The sequence below is a fragment of the Pongo abelii genome, chromosome 19 (assembly GCF_028885655.2).
Source record: "Pongo abelii isolate AG06213 chromosome 19, NHGRI_mPonAbe1-v2.0_pri, whole genome shotgun sequence".
NCBI lineage: Eukaryota > Metazoa > Chordata > Mammalia > Primates > Hominidae > Pongo > Pongo abelii.
The window spans coordinates 45,360,710-45,381,870 of NC_072004.2; the positions used below are offsets into that span (position 1 = coordinate 45,360,710).

The 21,161-nt window shown below is 50.1% G+C and overlaps 1 protein-coding gene across 2 annotated transcripts in view; it reads right to left on the reverse strand.

Moving 5' to 3' along the window:
- RAB11FIP4 (RAB11 family interacting protein 4) overlaps positions 1 to 21,161 on the reverse strand; it is a 140,338-nt gene that overhangs the window by 91,954 nt on the left and 27,223 nt on the right. The window contains exons 2-3 of one of the 2 annotated variants that reach the window (XM_009251485.4): positions 9,662 to 9,749; positions 7,423 to 7,511 (exon numbers count right to left, since the gene is read on the reverse strand). In XM_009251485.4, coding sequence (XP_009249760.2) covers positions 7,423 to 7,511; positions 9,662 to 9,749 — 177 coding nt within the window. Of the gene's footprint in view, positions 1 to 7,422; positions 7,512 to 9,661; positions 9,750 to 21,161 lie in introns of those variants that run through there. The other variant, XM_063718571.1, reaches the window with a different exon arrangement.

The window sequence follows — 21,161 nt, forward strand, 5'->3', positions numbered from 1 at the left end:
GTTTAATGGGCCAGGCATGGTGGCTCACACCTGTAATCCTAGCACCTTGGGAAGCCGAAGCAGGCAGATCACCTGAGGTCAGGAGTTTGAGGCCAGCCTGGCCAACGTAGTGAAACCCCGTCTCTACTACAAATACAAAAATTAGCTGGGTGTGGTGGTGGGCGCCTGTAATCTCAGCTACTCGAGAGGCTGAGGTAGGAGAATTGCTTGAACCCGGGAGGCAGAGATTGCAGTGAGCCGAGATAACATCACTGCACTCCAGCCTGGGCAATAAGAGCAAGACCCTGTTTCAATCAATCAATCAATCAATCAATCAATCAATAAAATAAGGAGAGTTTAATAGGGTTATCATGACAAGATTAACACCAAAAATGAAAACCTATACATCAGTTGTAACCAATTATAAAATATCATAGCAAAAAGATCCTACACATATCAGCAATAAAAACTCCAAATATAGTCACCCTAAGAAGAAAGTGTGCATAACCTATTTAAGAAAATTATAAAACTTTCCGGCCAGACATGGTGGCTCATGCCTGTAATCCCAGCACTTTGGGAGGCCGAAGCGGGCGGATCACCTGAGGTCAGGAATTTGAGACCAGCCTGGCCAACATAGTAAAACCCCGTCTCTACTGAAAACACAAAAAATTAGCCAGGCATGGTGGTGGGCACCTGTAGTCCCATCTACTAGGGAGGCTGAGGCAGGAGAATCGCTTGGACCTGGGAGGCAGAGGTTGCAGTGAGCGGAGATCCAGCCACTGCACTCCAGCCTGGGCAATAACAGCGAAACTCTGTCTCAAAAAAACCAAAAAACCAAAAAAAAAAAAAAAAAACAACAACAACAACAGAAAACTTTCCTAGAGGGCATAAAAGGCCAGAATAAATGAAGAGATATATGTATTCCTGGATGACAGAATGCAATATTGTAAAGAAGCCAATTTTCTTCAATTAATGCACAAATTTAATTTCAAATATGATCTCCTACAGGATTTGCAATAGAGCTTGAGAAAAAGGCTGTTCCAGAAGAGAAAATATGTAAGAATAACAAAAACAGTTTTTTTTATTTGTTTTTGTGTGTGTGTGTAGGCAGAGTCTCGCTTTGTCGCCCAGGCTTAAGTGCAATGTCGTGATCTCAGCTCACTGCAACCTCCGCCTCCCGGGTTCAAGTGATTCTCCTGCCTCAGCCTCCCGAGTAGCTGGGATTACAGATGTGTGCCACCATGCCTGGTTAATTTTTGTATTTTTAGTAGAGATGGGGTTTCACCATGTTGGTCAGGCTGGTCTCGAACTCCTGACCTCAGGTGATCCACCTGCCTCGGCCTCCCAAAGTGCTCGGATTACAGGCGTGAGCCAACGCACCTGGCCTTAAAGTTTAAAGAAACAAAGAAGGATGAGAGAGCCTTTCCCTATCAGATATCAAACTATAAAGCAAGAGTAACTGAAACTATGGTTTTGGCTTAAAATTAGGTAGACAAACAAATCAATATAACAGACCAGAGTCCAGAAAGAGACCTACGTTTATAAGGTAAGTTAGCATACAATAAAGTTAAAATTTCAAATCAATTGAGAAAGAGGGACTATTCAACATTAGGAACTCAAAGCACTGGCCATATTGAGGAAGTAAGAGTGCCAGATCTCTACTCCCACCAAAAGCAAAAATAAGCTCCAGGTGGATGAAAGAGCTAAGCATAAATACTTCTTTTTCTCAAAAGTATCTGAAAACTATATATAGGAGAATATGTTTATAGCCTGGAGGTACAGAAGGCACAAAATGATACACAAAATGAAAATGGCATAAAAAGATTGATAAATGATGACATCAGAATCAACATTCTGTGTAATAAAACACTCCTAAAACAAGATTAAAACACAAGCAAAATCCATAAAGATTGATAATCAGGATATATAGAGATTTCAACCTGTTGCTGCGGCTCATACCTGTAATCTCAGCACTTTGGGAGGCCGAGGTGGGCAGATCCCCTGAGCACAGGAGTTCAAGACCAGCCTGAGCAACATGCAAAACCCTGTCTCTACCAAAAACAAAACAAACAAACAAACAAACAAACAAAAATTAGCTGGATGTGGTGGCATGTGCCTGTGGTAACCAGCTAACTGCGGGGCCGAGGCAGGTGGATCGCTTGAGCCCGGGAGGCAGAGGTTGCAGTGAGCTGAGATTGCGCCACTGCACTCCAGCCTGGGCAGTACAGCGAGACTGCCTCAAAAAACAAGCAAAAAACAGAATATACAGAGATTTCTTATAAATCAATAAGGAAAAGACAAACAACCATATTGAAAATGGGCAAAGAATATGAATAGCTAATTCGTAAAAGCAGAAATCCAGAGGGTATGGGAAGATAAGAAAAAGATGGTCCGCCTCCCTAGGAAGCTGGGCAGCACAGAGGACGGCAGCAATGGGCTTTCCTCCCCTCAGGCTGCTGAGCCGGAGACCAGCAGGTGGATGGATGGCTTCCGGGGTTGGTGAAGGCCACGGGGAAAGGGGCACTCTCATATACTGCTTGGGTGATACAAACAGTACAGGCTTTGTGGAAGAAAATTTTATTCGTATCTGTTAAAAAACAAAATCTACATACCCTTTGACACAGCAATTCTGCTTCCAGACACCTAGTTCTAGAAATACTTAGACACACACTCAAGGAGCATGGATAAGGATGCTTGCTGTGGGTGCTGTCCTGGGGGTGAAAAGGAGGAGCTCAGCCTGAGCCCTGCAGCCACTGGGTGGACAGGGGGCTGGCTGTCATGAAGGGTGAGGTTCAGGCAGTGGTAGAGGGTGAAGGGCCCCCAGGAAGCTCAGTGCAGGTCCTTCTCCTTTGGGCTGGGGCAGAAGGAGCTAGGGAGGCTTCCTGGAGGAGGCGGTACCTAAGTAAATTTTTTTTTTTTAAGAGAAGCAGTCTCACTATATTGTCCAGGCTGGTCTCAAACTCCTGGGCTCAAGTAATCCTCCCACCGGGTCCCAGGAGCGGGATGGGGGTGTGGAGAGAGGAAGGCTGAGGACAGGAGGACACCCGGTCAGTGGGTGGCAGTGGCTGCGATGGAAGGGGGGAGGCAGGGGTGAGTGGGGAACAGAGGACTCGAGGCAGCTGCATGAGGGGGTGCTGAGGATGACTCTCTGGGTTGGAGGCTACTGACACCATTTGCTGGCCTGGTGGCTACACAGGAGGGGCAGGTGGCCGGATGCCCTCTCCATTTAATGGGGTTCCCTGTTCATCCACCATAGGGTGGATGAACAGGGCCCAGGGCCTTACAGCACTTGTAGGATTAGGGTTCACATCACCGCCTGCTGAGGGGTGACCACGGGCCCCTAGCAACTATCCCATTGCCTTTAGCACCTGAGTGTCGGGCTCTCCACGTGTCTCCATGCCCCCTCCCCACAGGGGCCCCTATAGCATATGGACTAGGGGCTGATAGGCAGCCTGAGCAGGACAGTCCCAGAGGGACTCCCAGGGCGATTCCAGGGACCCCATGCATGGACCCAGGGACCCTGGGGAGTCCTTCAGGACATACCTAACATTCCCTTTGACCAGAAGCAAATTTTCCTGGGTCAGGAAACTCTCTCAACAGCCTGCTCAACAGTTGGGGTTCCCAAGCCTCAAAGTTTCCCTCTGCCAGGGTCTCACAGGGCTCTGGGGATGCAGGTGGAGCCACATCCAGTAAGGTCAGGAACTGGCGCATCCAGGCATTAACTGCCCGGGATAGACTTGCACTGGCCTGAGGTCTGGACAGCAACCCCAGGGGCCCCTGCCTGATGCCCAACGCTAGGGGCTTCTTGGGGCCTGGGAGGGGGTCAAGAAGGGCAGGGTGCTCTCAGGGGCCAGGTAGCAGCTGCTGGCCCACCAGCCAGCACTCAAGCATTCACTGCTTTAACTACGAGCCACATCCAGTGGTTAAGTCAGAGGTCTCTGTCCACACCCTGAGGGGAGGGGGCTGTGCCCGAAAAACAAGCTTCACCTCCCAACACACATGCACGGCACAGGGATGGAGCGCCTGCCATCCCATCTGTGTGTCATCCCCACACCTCCTCAAATCATGCCTTGGGTTTGCGTTCCCTGGGGGCATCTGGGAAGCCTATGTAGTGAGCCAGGCACCTGCTTCTTCTCGGTCTCAGACTGACCCCTAGGGGACAGCTAAGACACAGCAGGGCGCAGAGAGCCGGGCCTGAGAAATTCGGACCTGCCCAGTCCAACCCACTCTGACACCTCACCTGCAGAGCTGTGGTCTTGACCTTGCTATTACAGGAACCTAAGCCAGGAAGGGGACTCATTCACAATCCAGAAGCCGTCTGCCCCGTCAGGCTGGTTTTCGGATTGTGTCCCCTTCCTCTCCCTGCCAACACGCAGGAGCCCATGGCAGGGAATGGAGCCCAGGTCAACCAAGCAGCCCCAGCGAGCATAATGAACAAGGCTGCCACTGTGTCCACAGCTACCGCCATCTCACTAGGCTCTGGCCAACCAAGCCGGGGCCAGACCTCCATGGAGTGCAGAAAGGAGTTCACCCACGAGAAGCTTAAAACCCAAAGCACTGGGAGGCCGAGGCGGGCGGATCATGAGGTCAGGAGATAGAGACCATCCTGGCTAACATGGTGAAACCCCGTCTCTACTAAAAATACAAAAAAAAAAAAATTAGCTGGGCATGGTGGCAGGTGCCTGTAGTCCCAGCTACTCGGGAGGCTGAGGCAGGAGAATGGCATGAACCCGGGAGGCAGAGCTTGCAGTGAACCGAGATTGCACCACTGCACTCCAGCCTGGGCGATAGAGCGAGACTCCGTCTCAAAAAAAAAAAAAAAAAAACAACCCAAAGCAACAAACACCTATAGGATTGCAAAGTCCCATGAAGAAACAAGGAGAAGCACCAGGCTTGCTGAGATAGGCTGACGCGGTCTTTCTGCTTTCTCATAACCTCTAGACTTTGGAGGAAAGCAATCTCAGTTTACAAAAAAGAGTACCTTGGTGGAGGCCCACTCTTCTACACCCCCTGCTCATCTTTTCTCCACGTGCCACCTTTTCCAGAGGTGTGAATGGCAGAATGTGGGGGCCACAAAAGCAGCCAAAGACTGCAGGGAACACGTCACCCATACCCCAACTCCCACCCCGCCTCCCCAGGCCTCGGCTCCACTCTGCCCTCCAGTTCCTGGGGCAGGGCTTTACTTAACATAATTTTGCAACACCAGTATCCAAGGGTAAACTGAAAAATGCAAATGGTAACTTCAGCACCATTTTCTTACAGCAGCAGGCGGCAAGGAATTAGCACGTATTAGGGGTCTGTCTTTCCACTGAACTTTCACAACAGACCCTCCAGATTGGCACAGCAAGCCCTGTTTTACAGCTGAGGACACTGAGGCTCAGAGAGGTTGAGAAGAACGTGCTCGGGTTCCATGGCCTGTCCTGGGTGGCCCACGTGGGTATGGACCCAGTCCTGCACACCTCTGCACGCTGCCTCCTGCTCAGCAATCCAGGAAGGGCCCCCCCAACAACGTTCCTGGGGCACTCAGTATTTGTCCCACAGTAGAGGTCCTCTTTCCTAATCCTGGTTCCATTAGCTGGCCCCAAATACATATTCAACGCCTGCTTGCTGGACCCATCAAGACAGGCCTGGAGCCATCACTGCTGGCATGGGCATGGGCCTGGGGCCCAGCTATCTCCACGCATCCCTGAGGGCTCTTGCTTTGAGCACAGCAGCCTGAGGCCTAGCCACCTGACTCCCAGCCTGGGGGCCCTGGCCCACAGTTGGTGCCTGGCTTTGGTCTCTGCCACCGTGGATTTGGCAGCCCTCAGCACTGTGTCCCTCTCTGTGGACTGTCCCTCCTCCAGTCCTGCCCAGGGAACCCAACCCTGACCCCATGATCCAGCTGGATTCCAAGAGGCCTACCATCAGCCAAAGTGGCCTCTGGGGTCCTGGATCTCCTTCAGCTATAAACATACTCATGTTTTGGGGTCCGGAGGAGGTACCCATCAGAACTGGGGAAAAGGTTTGAGGGTTGGGCTGGGTAAGAAATCAAAATCATCCTCTTCTAGTTCTGGGTGTTGCCACCAGGAGGGACCTCGCTGGTTGTCAGCTTGTGCACCTTCAACTGTTTCTCTGTAGGATGAAGCTGCACTGTTTGGAAAACTAGTTCAAAGTTTTATAAGAAACACACCACTAGGAGATGATAACAGTAAAACAGAGCCTTGGGGACTGTGGTCTTTGTCCCGCTTCCTGATACAGAGCTTCAGGATGGGGCTGGTCACCAGAAAGATCAAGCATACAACAAGGTGGGAACTTTCTCACGTTCCCACCTACCCCCAACCTCCAGGCAGAGGAGAAGGGCTGGAGACTGGGTTGTAAAAACTGTTTGATTTTTGGAGATGAGTCTGGCTCTGTCACCCAGGCTGGCTGGAGTGCAGTAGCACAATCACAGCTCGCTGAAGTCTCAAACTACTGGGCTCAAGTGCTCCTCCCACCTCAGTCTCCCCAGTAGCTGAGACTACAGGTGTGCACCACCACATCCAGCTAATTTGAAATTTTTATGTAGAGACGGGGTCTCACCATCTTGCCCAGGCTGGTCTCAAACTCCTGGGCTCAAGCTGTCCTCCTGCCTCAGCATCCCAAAGTGCTGGGATTATAAGCATCAGCCATCACGCCAGGCCTACAAATTCTTGAAGGATGAGATGCAGAGAGCCTGGGTGCTGGTAGCATGGTGATGTGCTGGGAGGCAGTGCCCCTAAGCGAAGGTGCGGAAGCTCTGCATCCCCACTCCCCATACCCTGTCTTGTACATCTCTTCCGTGTGGCTAATCCTGAGTTGTATCCTTTGTAATACGCTGATTATAGTAAGTACAACCATTTCCTGAGTGTTTCCAGTGAATTACCCAGCCTGAGGGAGGTGGTCCTGGGAACCCTGTGTTTGCAGTTATCCAGGAAGAACTGCAGCTGGCGTGGGAGGTGGGGCAGTCTCATGGGGTTGACCTTGACTCGTGGAGTCTGTGCTAACACTGGGTAGTTAGTGGCAGGTGGAACTGACTGCTGGACACCAGTTAGTGTCAGAGAATTGGAGAATTTGTTGTTGTTTGAAAACAAACAAACAGGAAGTGTTCAGCTCAGACAGCGATGGTGCAGAAGAAAAGGAAACAATTCTAGTCCTGCCTCCCCTCCACTTGTCACTTTCCCTATCTGGAACTCAGTTTCTCCTCCGTGCCACAGATGGGGAATAAAGTTGCTGGGTGAGGACCCTCAGCTGTTACACATTCTGCTGGGGCTTCCCAAGGGGCCTCAGGACTCCTGTTCCAAAAACTATTTCTTGACTTTGATGCTCAAGAAGGGTCCTCAGAGGGAGGTTCTGGGTCCTCCCAGATACTGAAAATGGAGCAAAGGTGAGACCAAGAAGGAGGAGGCAGAGCCATGGAGGTCCTTGAGGCCCCCCAAACCTTACCTGCTCCACGCAGTCTGGGATCTCCGGCGCGCACGGCAGCGTCCCCGCGCTCTCCACCGACAGCACATCCTTCAGCAGCTCTTCGCACCCTGAGCAGACAGGCAGACACACAGGACAGTGAGGGGTTGAGCCTCAGCCTGGGATGGCTGCTCTGCTTCTGACTAACGGGCATGGGGCGGGAAGGGCTGAGGTGGGGGCCCGAGGCTCGAGGAGGCCAGCTGAGCACTGGAAGGCAGGGATGGAGCCCAGGCGGTGGGGAACTCAGCTCAAGGCACTGTGGAGGGAGCTGCGAGAGGCCCTTGTCCTCTGGGACTAATTCCCACACACAGAGGGCAGGCTGGGGCAACAGGAAGGAAGGAGGCCTTCCTGGGGGAGGGGACCTAAGGCAGTGCTGCCCACCTGGCTCGCAGGGACTCCAAACGACTGTGCCAGCCTCTAGAGAAAGCAAACACACCCATTCCCCCGAGGCTGGGCGCCCCCCGTGTCCTGCAGACCCTGGGACGTCCAGGACAGGGCCGCCCGCAGGACAGGGCCGCGCGCAGGACAGCTGCAGTTCCTGCTGACTCTGTACATGGCTGGCCTCGCTCCTGAGTTCCCAACCAAATGCCCCAAGGTTGTACTGAACTGGGAGGGGGACCTGACAAAACGCCTGGCACAGGCACATGGCAGGTGCAGCCTGCAGTGGCCCATTGTCAAATCCACACAGAAGACCTTCCCTGGGCACCTTCTGTGTTCTGTGCCCCCTGCACCGTGTATTTGTTTCCCTTCATCCCTCACCCTGCATCCTTCCACCCTCCCAGCACTCATAGGCACCCCACAGAAAAGGGCTCAACTTGATCTGAGCCAGACAGGAAACCATGGCTTCCTTCACAGATAACCAGACACCCTGGGACTCCAGAAGTGACTGCATTCTCTCTGCAGCTAGTGGGGAGGCCTTAGCAAGCCCACCTGGCTGGTGACCTATGCCACTGTCTCAGATTTTTTTCTTTTTTGAGACAGGTTCTTACTCTGTTACCCAGGCTGGAGTGCAGCGGCGTGACCTCAGCTCACTGCAGCCTCAACTTCCTGGGCTCAGGTGATCCTCCCACCTTAGCCTCCCAGGTAGCTGGGACCACAGGCACACACCAGAAAGCCCGGCTAATTTTTTGTATTTTTTGTAGAGACGAGGTTTCGCCATGTTGGCCAGGCTGGTCTCAAACTCCTGGACTCAAGTGATCCACCTGAGATCAAGCAATCTGCCTGCCTCGGCCTCCCAAAGTGCTGAGACTATAGGTGTGAGCCACCGTGCCTGGCCCTCACTGTCTCAGATAAACAGCTCAGTAGTAAGTGAGTGGCCATATTCTGATTCCTGCAAGTTTCTCACAACTGGCCTTTGAATTTTTGGGACAAGACAGAGGGATTTATATTGTCCCCTTAAAACTGGAAGCGGGGGCAAGGAAGAAAGGCAGGAATTAGGAAGAATTCAGAGAAAGAGAGAGCAGGCCATGGAGGCCGATGCCTGTAATCCCAGAACTTTGGGAGGCTGAGGTGGGAGGGTCACTTGATCTCAGGAGTTCAAGACCAGGCTGGACAACGTGATGAAACTCCATCTCTACTTAAAATACAAAAATTAGCCAGGCGTGGTGGTGTACCTCCTGTCGTCCCAGCTACTCAGGAGGCTGAGGCAGGAGGATCGCTTGAGCCCAGGAGGCTGAAGCTGCAGGGAGCCATGAGAGTGCCGCTGCACTCCAGTAGCCTGGGCGACAAAGCCAGACCTTGTCGCAAAAAAAAAAAAAAAAAAAAAGAGGAGGCGGGAGCAGGGAGGACACAAAAGCAGCAGCTCAGAGGGAGGCGGGCAGTCATGTGACCAGCGCTTTGTCCAGGTTTGCCCAGGACTGCCCTGGTCTTAAAAGTGGAGTCCCTCCCACATCCCAGGAGACTCACTGGGTTTTGTCATCCCAGAGCGGGAGAGAGAGGAAGAGGACAGAAAAGCAGGGAAGGAGGCTTTCTCCAGAGGCGGGCAGACAAGGGGAAGGGCAGAAGTGACCTCCATGGGTGAGACCACAGCCCCCCACGGCTGGGGCAACTGTGTCCTTCCCCTCTGGCCCCCCAGGAAGCCAGAGGCAGAACTGATTTCTGGCCCATCCTGGGCTCTGGGACCCCTGTGGGGAGGAATCCAGGCTGGGGCCCCAGTCACACCAGCTTCCCCAGCTGGGCAGGACCCGAGAGCACCTGGGAAAGCCTCCCAGGAAGACCTCACCTTTCATGGCGAACACCCCCCGGCAAAAGTCCTTGAAGTTGATTCTCCCCAGGTCGTTGGGATCCAAATATTTCACAAGTTTTTCTACCTGTGGGAAGGAAGCAGGGACAGGTGTGAGACACCCAAGGATCCCCTAAAGACTCAGGGAGCTGGGCGGGGAGGCTGGGAGGGAGGGAGGGACACCAGTGTCCCCACCCAGTCCTCTTACCCTCACCCTGGGGTCAGTATCGGCCATGGGGCCACTTTATTCTCCCCATGGTGACAGACAACTCGGGCAAGGAAAAGCAGAGCCAACACCGGCTCCTCCCTGAGTGCACGGCTTCAGGGGCCGAGCCTCCTTCCCCCAGGGGCTGCACAATGAAAGCCAAGGCTCTGCCAATGTTTTAAAATTGGTTTCTTTCACACAAAACAGACACAAACTCATTGTAAAAGACCTAGAAACCCCACCGTTTCTCTTGTTCTATTTCTTGTTCTAGGTGCTGGCTAGATGGGGAAACTCACTGAGATGGACACTGGTGGCTGATGTACTTTTCTGTTCTATTTGTACCTTGCACTTCAATGAAGACCGTTAGATGAATAGGGAAGTAAGTTTTCGCCTGGCAGAGTCAGCCATCCCTGAGGTTGGAGAGTTTCTCTCCCGTGTAACAGGAGGTAGGACAGAAACAGTTTCCATGCTGCTTGGTGTGTACAACTCACGTTGTTAGTGGCTGTAACATATTCTGCCTGGTGGGTTCATCATAATTTATTTCACCACCCCTAATAGCTGGGCATTTTGGTTATTTCCAGCTTTTTGCTTTTACAATTCTCCTTTGGGGGTTCCTGCAGCTGTGTGGATGACCCATCAACTCCTGGCCTCTCAGATCCTTGACTTTCTTTTTGCCTCATATTCCACCTCAGGCACCAAGTCCCTTGGTCAACCCAGTCATCACCCCCTCCAATACCACCCATCGAATGTCCCACTCCCTGACCCCGTCCTCCCTCCCTTCCTGCCACTGCAGGGTTCTTCAGCATCACTGGGTCTGCTCACTGTCACTCACATTCAATCCATGCTCCCACTGTATCCCACAGCTCCCTCATTTCCCACACCACCCAGGGGCCCCACCTGGTCATAGCCATCATCCTGTCTCTCCTGGACCATGCAAGTCTAACTGGATCGTGTCACCCACTCCTCTGCTTAAAACCTTCCCGTATCATTCCACCACACTTAGGATCCAAACTCCAGGCCTCGCTCTGTTGCCCAGGCTGGAGTGCAGTGGCTCAATCTCAGCTCACTGCAACCTCCGCCTCCCAGGTTCAAGCGATTCTCCTGAGTAGCTGGGATTACAGGCGCCCGCCAACATGCCCAGGTAATTTTGTATTTTTAGTAGAGAGGCAGTTTCACTATGTTGGCCAGGCTGGTCTCCAACTCCTGACCTCAGGTGATCTGCCCACCTTGGCCTCCCAAAGTGCTTGGATTACAGGCGTGAGCCACCACGCCCAGCCAGGAGAGGAATTTTTACGGAGGATTTCCACAGAAAGTTGTTTTCAGAGGCAGCTGATTGGCTGGGCAAAAATCCCAGATTGCAAAGCCTTTCTGACTGGTGAGCTAGTTAGGGCACTTGCAGCTGAGAAATGCTGGAGGCTGGCAGATCATGACTTCGGTTGCACATCCAAGTCTATTGGGATATTGTGTGGTTTGAACTTTAGCAGGCGTGAGTATCTCCCGACCTCACTGCAGAAAGCCTTAGCCTTAGTTTCTCCATACTCTTTCATATAGTTGTATGTGTGTGGGATAATTTGATTAATTTATATCTTCTCTCTACAAAGTAAGCTCCCTAAGGGCAAGGACCTGTCCATTCTGATCACCACTGTATACCTGGTTGCTTGCACTATGACTGATACATAGTAGAGGCTTCATAATATTTGTTTTTGCTCACACCTACAATCCTCTCCAAGGTCAGGGCTCTGCCTTCAAGGTGGAGGTTGCAGTGATCCAAGATTGCACCACTGCACTCCATTCTGGGTGACAAGAGTGAAACTCTGTCTCAAAAAATAATTATAATAATAATAACTTTTTTTAAGAGCCATGTCCTCACATTATTGCCCAAGCTGGAGTGCAATGGCATGATCATAGATCACTGCAGCCTCAAATGCCTGGGCTCAAGGGATCCTCCCACCTTAGCCTCCCAAGTAGCTGGGACTACAGGCACGCCACCACACTTGGCTCAGAAGCCTGCTTCTAAATCTAAAACTGCTTCTAAAACTTAGTGGCAGCCCTCCCACAGCACCCATACAAGCATTCATTCATTCATTCACTCATTTATTCAACAAGTGATGACTGAGCACCTCTTACATGCCAAGCACTCTTTCAGGGGTTGATGGTGGTAGGTGCTGGTTCCGCTGGCTAGCCACACACACACAATAGTGCATACACATGTGTACACACTCACATTCCTTGTCAGGCATCTCGCCGCGCTCCGCCTAATAATCACTATCAGTATCTATAGCACAGCCAGGCCAGGATGAGCTCTTTCCAGAATCTGCTCAGGCTGGGCTGCAGATGATGGATCTGAGGGCACCTGGGGCCTGCAGAGCACAGCATGCAGGAAACTGCTCACAGTCACTGTTGTCAGTGTTCACGCCATTACAGGCAGACTCGCCGGCATACCACACCGCCCATCACAGGCACCGAAGCCAAACCACGTTGGGGATTCATCTATTTATAGGGATCATGTTCTTCTTGCATGCCCACAGCGTGGCAGCTGCAGCAGGGGTCTGAAGCCCTGGTCACTGCCGGTGGCCTGGCACCATGGGGCTGTGCCCAGTGGGCTTTGGAAGGTGAGCAGTGGACAAAGAGGCCCCACCCTAACCATCTTCTCCCTGCCTGGAACCTGGCGGCTCTGTGCTTGCATCTTGATTCCAGCTGACCCTGCTGTTCCACTCTGGTGTGAGTCCGGGGTGAGGGAAGGGCAGAGGGGCCGTGCCACATTCTTTCTGTGAACCTCCCTGAACCCGGTACCTAGTGGGCTCTCAGGAAAGACCTGCAATATTTCAGTAAAGGAGGAAAGTGGCTTTTTGCCAGCCTCCTCAACATTGCAGCTGCCCCCTCCCCCAAGCCATGCCAGCCTCAGACACTGCCAGGCAATGACGTGGCTTCTGAGAATAGCAATGCCCAGGTGCCACCTGCAGGGCTGCAGGGGAGCCCACCCACCATCCCGGCTGGCATTCCGCCTCCTCTCCTCCTGCCTTCGCATCGCTGGTATTATAGGGGGTCTGTGAATGTGGGGATGGGCCAGGGCACCCTCTACCCCCCAGCCTCCCATGCTCAGGCCTACAATCCTCTGCAAGGTCAGGGCTCTGCCTTCATTATTTCCGAAGCAAGTCAAGGGTGGAGTCGGCCACAGAGTGCTGACTGACTGGTAAGGACTCCCACCTCAAGTCCACCTAGCAGGCAGGAGTGCAGGGATTTGGATTCTGTAATCCCTGTGTCCACAACTCCCTGAGGCTGGGAGACACTGGTGGGGCGAGCTGTCCATTCCTCTGCCAGCAAAAGCCTACCTGGGACAGAGGTGGGGGTGGGGTTGTTTGATGACAGGCAGATAGATGGGGTACTGAGGGCCACTGCATGGTCCCCGGAGCACCCGAGCCATGGCCCAGGCTGCAACCGGGGGCACACCCCAGGCTATGACCTCTCTACAGCTGCTCCCACAGGGCTCTTCAAAGAGTGGCAGCCCCAGAGTAGTGGCCACAAAAGTGCCAAGCCAGCCAGGCGTGGTGGCTCATGCCTGTAATCCCAGCACTTTGGGAGGCTGAGGTAGGTGGATCACCTGAGGTCAGGAGTTCGAGACCAGCCTGGCCAACATAGAGAAACCCCTGTCTCTACTAAAAATACAAAAATTAGCCAGGCATGGTCATGTGTACCTGTAGTCCCAGCTACTCAGGGAGGCTAAGGCAGGAGAATCATTTGAACCAGGGAGGTGGAGGTTGCAGTGAGCCGAGATTGTGCCACTGCACTCCAGCCTGGGTTACAGGGCAAGATTCCGTCTCAAAACAAAAACAAAAAACAAAAAACAAAAATGGCCAGGCCCACTGATGTCCTGCCCTTTAGAAAACAAGTGTGAAATTGGGCTGGGTGCGGTGCCTCACGCCCGTAATCCCAGCACTTTGGGAGGCCAACGTGGGCAGATCACTAGGTCAAGAGATTGAGACCATCCTGGCCAACATGGTGAAACCCCATCTCTGCTAAAAATACAAGAAAAATTAGCTAGGCATGGTGGTGTGTGCCTGTAGTCCCAGCTACTTGGGAGGCAGAGGCAGGAATCGCTTGAACCTGGGAGGCGGAGGTTGCGGTGAGCCAAGATGGCGCCATTGCACTCCAGCCTGGGCAACAAGAGCAAAATTCTGTCTCAAAAAAAAAAAAAAAGAAAAAAAACAAAACAGCTGTGAAATTATTAGAACAATGCATGCTAGTTATTACCAATACATACCATCACCACAGGCTCAATGATTTTTAAAATAAATAACAGCATCATTTAATCATTTATGTGGAGAGGTATTGCGAATGCTTGGAGTCCACGGAGGGTTCATACATAGTCTCATTTAATCCTCACAGCAACCTTAACAGTAGCTATTATTATAGCCCCCCATTTTAAATTGAGGAGACTGAGGCTCAGAGAGGGTAAGACATTTAGACAAAGACACTGCAGTGGTAATCCCCCCTTTTATTTTCCTTTTTTTAAATTTAAAATTTTTGCCCACCTGTAGTAGCAACTCTTGAACCCAGGTGTTACTGACCCTGGAGAGTCAGCCACTGCTCCCTGTTACCTTCCTGGGCCAGAGACTCTCACAGGGCTGTCTGCACTAAAGTGTTGTTTCTATCCCCTGGCGCCCTGAACATCAAAGAAGCTTTACTCACTATGGTGGAGACCCCTCGCCTTGGATCACAAAGAGTCTCGACCTTCCTGGACATCAGGTAACCTTTTGCCACAGATGGTCCTCTGCCAGACACATTCCACTGACCCAGCCCGTCATTTCACAGTTGGTGAAGCCAGGTCCCAGGGAGGGGAGGGGCTTGCTCAAGGTCACACAGGGAGTATAGCAAATAGCCACCCCATGTGGTCTTCGTGGGGAGCCTGGGCCACAGGCGGGGGAGCTGGGGGCTGCCCCCACCCTGGGGCACATACCATGCATGGCTGGGCAGCCCTGGGGCTCCCCCTCTGGCTCCCGGGCCAGGAGAGACGGGCTCGCCAGGCCTGGCAGGTGTTGCAGGAGCAGCTGTTGTCGCTGAAGCACACACAGCTGGGCCCCAGCTTGCTGCCAGGGAAATTGGTTGTTCACTGGAAGTAAAATATTGATCTTTCCTTTTTGGGGCCACTCAATTACCAGGCTTCCCCTTCTATTTCTGTTGCCTTTCTCTTTGAGCTGATTTTTTCCCCCACTCAGTCCCCTGGGTCACATCTCTTCTAGCTCAGACCAGATGATGTTAAAAAGCTTTGTTGCCGTTGCTGTCTGATTGATTACCAGCCAGATACTCCCTGAGCCCATGCCCAGCCACCCACGCCTCCCTAATTTCAAGGTCTGAAGGCCAGACGGACTCAAGCAAGCCATTTGCCTTTTTGAAATCTCAGCTGCCTCATCTGAGCAAGCGAGATAAGCCGGCTTATCTTGCCGCTGTGAAGCTGTCTGCAAGGCAAGGTGCCTAATAAACGTTAGCCATTACTCACGGGAATCAAAGCAAATGCTTAGCGAGCCTTCCTTTGTGCCAGGCACTGTTCTGAGCACTCTATGCATATGAATTTGTTTAATCCTCGCCACCACCTGGGAAGCAGATACTATTATTATTCCCATTTTACAGGGGAGGAAACTGAGACACAGAAAGGCAAAGTCATTCAGAGTTAAGGTCACACAGTTCGTAGAAGACGGCTGAACACAAGAGGCCTGGCTTCAGACTCCATGCCCTTAGCCAGTAATTATTATTTCTGCTAAAATAATTGCAATCACTATTATTATGTTGACAGGTTTAGGGGCTTGCTCTGACCAGAGAAAGAATAAATCTGTGTTCTGCTCTCTTTTAATCTAGAAAAACTGGCATTGGTACTGACAACTTTTGCTTAAGAATTTGAGTATTAAAAGAAAAATTAAGCCAGGCACAGTGGCTCACACCTGTAATCCCAGCACTTTGGGAGGCCGAGATGGGTGAATCACCTGAGGTCAGATGTTCGAGACCAGCCTTGCCAACATGGTGAAACCCCATCTCTACTAGAAATACAAAAATTAGGCGGGGTGTGGTGGTGTGCACCTGTAATCCCAGCTGCTTGAGAGGCTGAGGTGGGAGAATCACTTGAACCTGGGAGGCGGAGGTTGCAGTGAGCCGAGATCGTGCTGCTGTACTCCAGGCTGGGCAACAGAGCGAGACTCCGTCTCAAAAAAAAAAAAAAAAAATTAGCCGGGTGTGGTGGTGCGTGCCTGTAGTCCCAGCTACTGGGGAGGCTGAGTCAGGAGAATTGCTTGAACCCAGGAGGCGGGAGGTTGCAATGAGCCAAGATTGCGACTCCATCTCAAAAGAAAAAAAGAAAGAAAAATTGATTTTGACACACTGTGCCACTAAAGCAGAGGTGGCCAGCTAGCATCTCAGATGTGGCTTGCGGACAGACTTAAAATTAGATGGCAATATTTAAAGCCAAGCAAGCCTCCTGGTTCTGGTTAAGATGGAGTGAGCACACTACAGTCTAGCTTTCCCATTGATTATAACTAAAAACCCTGACAGAAGACATAAAACAACTACACAAGGACTATGAAAAGTGAATAGTGGAAGGTGAATTGGGGAGGAAAACAAAAACGTTAAGTAAGATGAATATGGTGGTGAGCTTGCATATTTCCTGACCTAGACTCAGGAGCCCAAATCCCAGAACTGTGCAGCAGGTGCACAGGGAAAAAGCTACGGAAGAAACTCTCTTTCTGATGAGAAGCCGGGGAAGGGGGGCCTCTTGGGAAAAATCGAGTGGGAGAAGTGCCCTGGGTCTTTTTTCTCTCCCAGCCCCCTCCCTACAAGGTAAACCCTGTCCCAAAGGTTAGGTGGTGGCAGCAACTGTAGCAGTCACACAGGGGGACCTAAAACTCCGAGAAAGGGAAAATCTTTTGCCTGGAAAAAAATAAGAAAAAGGGGCCCCTGGGAGCTGGATAGGGCAGCATCACAGAAAGAAGGGAGCTTGAGAATATGATCCCATAAAGTTGTTGTATTTGAGGTCCTAGCCTACTCCTGAGCTGCACATACATGGAACTGACCCCAAATAACCTACCAAAGACTCTGAGAACTGAACTACAGTGTAGACTGAACAGACTGGCCCCTGGAGTATGTATACTTGGGGTGGATCTGAATAGCACTGCAAAGGCTTTGAAAACTGAACTGACATTGAAACTATAACTCAGAGGGCAGGCTGGGGTCTGAGGCGTCAACCTAACTGATTTAAAAAGCAAACAAACAGACTGGGCACAGTGGCTCATGATCGGAACCCTAAGGCTTTAGGAAGCTAAGGTAAGAGGATTGCTTAAGGCCAGGAAGTTGAGGCTGCAGTGAGCCATGATCATGCCAATGCACTCCAGCCTAGGTGACAGAGCAAGACCCTATCTCAAAAACAAATGAATAAACAAACGAAGAAAAAACTGACATTCTTCAGAGGATTTTAACAGGACCCAGTGTCTTACAGTATTCCAAATGTCCAAGACACAATCCAAAATTACTTGACATACAAAGAAACAGGAAAAGCTGACAACAATGTACAAGACAAAAGACAAAAAGGCTGGGCGCAGTGGCTCACGCCTGTAATCCCAACACTTTGGGAGGCAGAGGTGGGCGGATCATGAGGTCAAGAGATCGAGACCATCCTAGCTAACATGGTGAAACCCCGTCTCTACTAAAAATACAAAAAATTAGCTGGTCGTGGTGGCAGACGCCTGTAGTCCCAGCCACTCAGGAGGCTGAGGCAGGAGAATGGCGTGAACCCAGGAAGCGGAGCTTACAGTGAGCCGAGATTGTGCCACTGCACTCCAGCCTGGATGACAGAGCGAGACTCCGTCTCAAAAAAAAAAAAAAAAGGCAATCAATGGATAGATACCAATGCTAAGATGACCCAGATGTTGCCATTATTAGACAAAGACTTTAAAACAGTTATTGTAACCATGCTCCATGGTTCAGTAAAGGTGAACAATCCTGAAATAAATAGAAATTTAGAAATTCTTGCAGAAAAATAGATGCTAGAAAAAAGGAACCCAATGGAAATTTTAGAACTAAAAAATACAATATATGAAATAAAAGTTCATTGGATTGGATCAATAGCAGAATGAGATCACAGAAAAAAACAGTGACAGAACAACAGAAATTACCTAATCCAAACAAGGAAAATTACCAAGCATTCAGACAAACACTATTAAAGGGTCAACTCACCAAGAAGATACATAACAATCCTAAATGCATATGTCCCTAAAAACAGAGCTTCAAAATACATGAAGCCAAACTAATAAAATTGAAAGGAGAAATAGACAAATTGACAATCATAGTTGGAGACCTCAACACTCCTCTAGAGAATGTAACTAGTTAGATAGAAAATCTAATTTTTAACAATAGAGCTAGTTAGGTGAAAAATCAACAAGGGATCTAAAAGGCCTGAATATCACCACTAACCAGCTTAACCTAATTGATGTTTGTAGAACACGCCACCCAATAATAGCAGAATACACATTCTCTTCATGTAAACATGGAACTGTCACCAAGGTAGATCATGTAGATCATATCTTGGACTATTAAACAAACTATAATACTTTTTTTTTTTTGTGGGGGGGAGGCAGGATCTTACTCTGTCACCTCAGCTGGAGTGCAGTGGTGTGATCATAGCTCACTGCAGTCTCCACCTCCCAGACTCAAGCACTCCTCCCACCTCAGCCTCCCAAGTAGCTGGGACTACAGGGATATGTCACCATGCCCAGCTAATTTTCCTGTAGAGACGGGGGGGTCTCACTATGTTGCCCAGGCTGGTCTCAAACTCCTGGCCTCAAGAGATCCTCCTGCCTTAGCCTCCCAAAGTGCTGGGATTATAGGCATGAGCCACCGAGTCTGGCAACAAATTTTTAAAAACTGAAATTATAAATGTATGTCCTGACGGGTGCGGTGGCTCACATCTATAATCCCAGCACTTTGGGAGGCTGAGGCAGGTGGATCACCTGAGGTCAGGAGTTCAAGACCAGCCTGGTCAACATAGTGAAACCCCAACTCTACTAAAACTACAAAAAATTAGCTGGGCATGGTGGTGGGCGCCTGTAATCCCAGCTACTAGGGAGGCTGAGGCAGGAGAATCACTTGAACCCAGGAGGCAAAGTTTGCAGTGAGCCGAGATTGCACTATTGCACTCCAGCCTGGGCAACAAGAGCAAAACTCCGTCTCAAAAAAAAAAAAAAAAAATGTCCTGTGACTATAATATAATTAAACTAAAAATCAATCTCAGGGCTCAGTGGCTCACGTTTGTAATCCCAGCACTTTAGGAGGCTGAGGCAGGTGGATCAGTTGAGGTCAGGAGTTCAAGACCAGCCTGGGAAACATGGTGAAACCCCATCTCTACTAACAATACAAAAATTAGCTGGGCATGGTGGCCTGTGCCTTAAATCCCAGCTACTTGGGAGGCTGAAGCACGAGAATTACTTGAACCTGGGAGATGGAGATTTCAGTGAACTGAGATCGCGCCACTGCACTCCAGCCTGGGCAACAGAGCGAGACCGTCTCAAAAAAAAAAAAAAAAAAAAAAAAAGAAAAGAAATTTTAAAACAAACAAAAAAATCAAAAACAGAAAGGCATCTGAAAAATCCTCAAATACTTGGGAATTAGGCAGTATGTGTCTAAATAATTCATGAGTCAAAGATAAAGTATCTTTTTGTTTGTTTGTTTGTTTGAGATGGAGTTTTGCTCTTGTTGCCTAGGCTGGAGTGCAATGGCACGATCTTGGCTCACTGCAACCTCTGCCTCCCGGGTTCAAGCAATTCTCCTGCCTCAGCCTCCTGAGTAGCTGGGATTACAGGCATGCACCACCATGCCTGGCTAATTTTGTATTTTTTACAAGAGATGGGGTTTCTCCAGATTGGTCAGGCTGGGCTCGAACTCCCCACCTCAGGTGATCCACCCCCCTCGGCCTCCCAAAGTGCTGGGATTACAGGCGTGAGCCACTGCGCCCGGCCCCGAAGTCTGAAGAGAAAATAAAAATAATTTAAATTAAATGAAAATGAAAATACAATACCATAAAATTCAAGCCGAAAGCAAAAGGGAGGAAAGAAACAATAAAGATAAGAGCAGAAATTAATAAAATTAAAAACGAGACTGGTAGAGAAAAATCAACAAAACCCAAATCTGGTTTTTCTTGGAAAAGATTAACAAAACTGATGCATCTCTAACTAGAATGACAGAGAGAGAGAGAGAGAGAGAGAGAGAGAATACAAATTACCAATATAAAAAATGAGGCTGGGCACAGTGGCTCACACCTGTAATCCCAGCACTTTGGGAGGCCAAAGTGGGAGGATTGCTTGAGACCAGGCATTCAAGATCAGCCTGGTCAACATAGCAAGACCCCATCTCTACAAAAGATAAAAAAATTAGCCAAGCATGGTGGCACATGCCTCTGGTCCCAGCTACTGGGGTTGGGTGAGGTGGGAGGATCGCTTGAGCCAGAGAGGTCAAGGCTGCAGTGAGCCTTGATTAATCACTGCACTCCAGTCTGGGTGAGAGTGTGACCTTGTCTTGAAAAAAAAGAAAACAGAGATATCATTACAGTCTTACATCCTCTAAAAGGCTAATAAGGGAACACTAGGAACACTTCTACACACATAATTTCTACAACTTAGATGAACTAATGGACCAATTCTTTGAAAAACACAAACTACCAAAACTCATGCAAGAAGAAACAGATAATCTGAACAGCCCTTGAGTGATTAAATAAATTAATTTCAGAATTTATATCCTTCCAAAAAGGAAAACCTCAGGCCCAAATAATTTCACTAAGTATTTAAGGAAAATATACATAAATTCTACACTACCTCTTCCAGAGAATAGAAGAGACATTTCCCAACTCATTTTATGGGGCTGGCAATGATACCGTTACCCAAACCAAACAAAAGCAACATAAGAAAACTACAAACCTGCTGGGCGCGGTGGCTCATGCCTGTAATCCCAGCACTTTGGGAGGCCGAGGTGGGCGGATCATGAGATCGGGAGATCGAGACCATCCTGGCTAACATGGTGAAACCCCGTCTCGACTAAAAATACAAAAAATTAGCCGGGCATGGTGGTGGGCACCTGTAGTCCCAGCTACTCGGGAGGCTGAGGCAGGAGAATGGAATGAACCCGGGAGGCAGAGCTTGCAGTGAGCCGAGATCGCGCCACTGCACTCCAGCCTGGGCGATAGAGTGAGACTCAGTCTCAAAAAAAAAAAAAAAGAAAACTACAAACCAATATCCCTCATGAACACAGATGCAATGGGCCTCG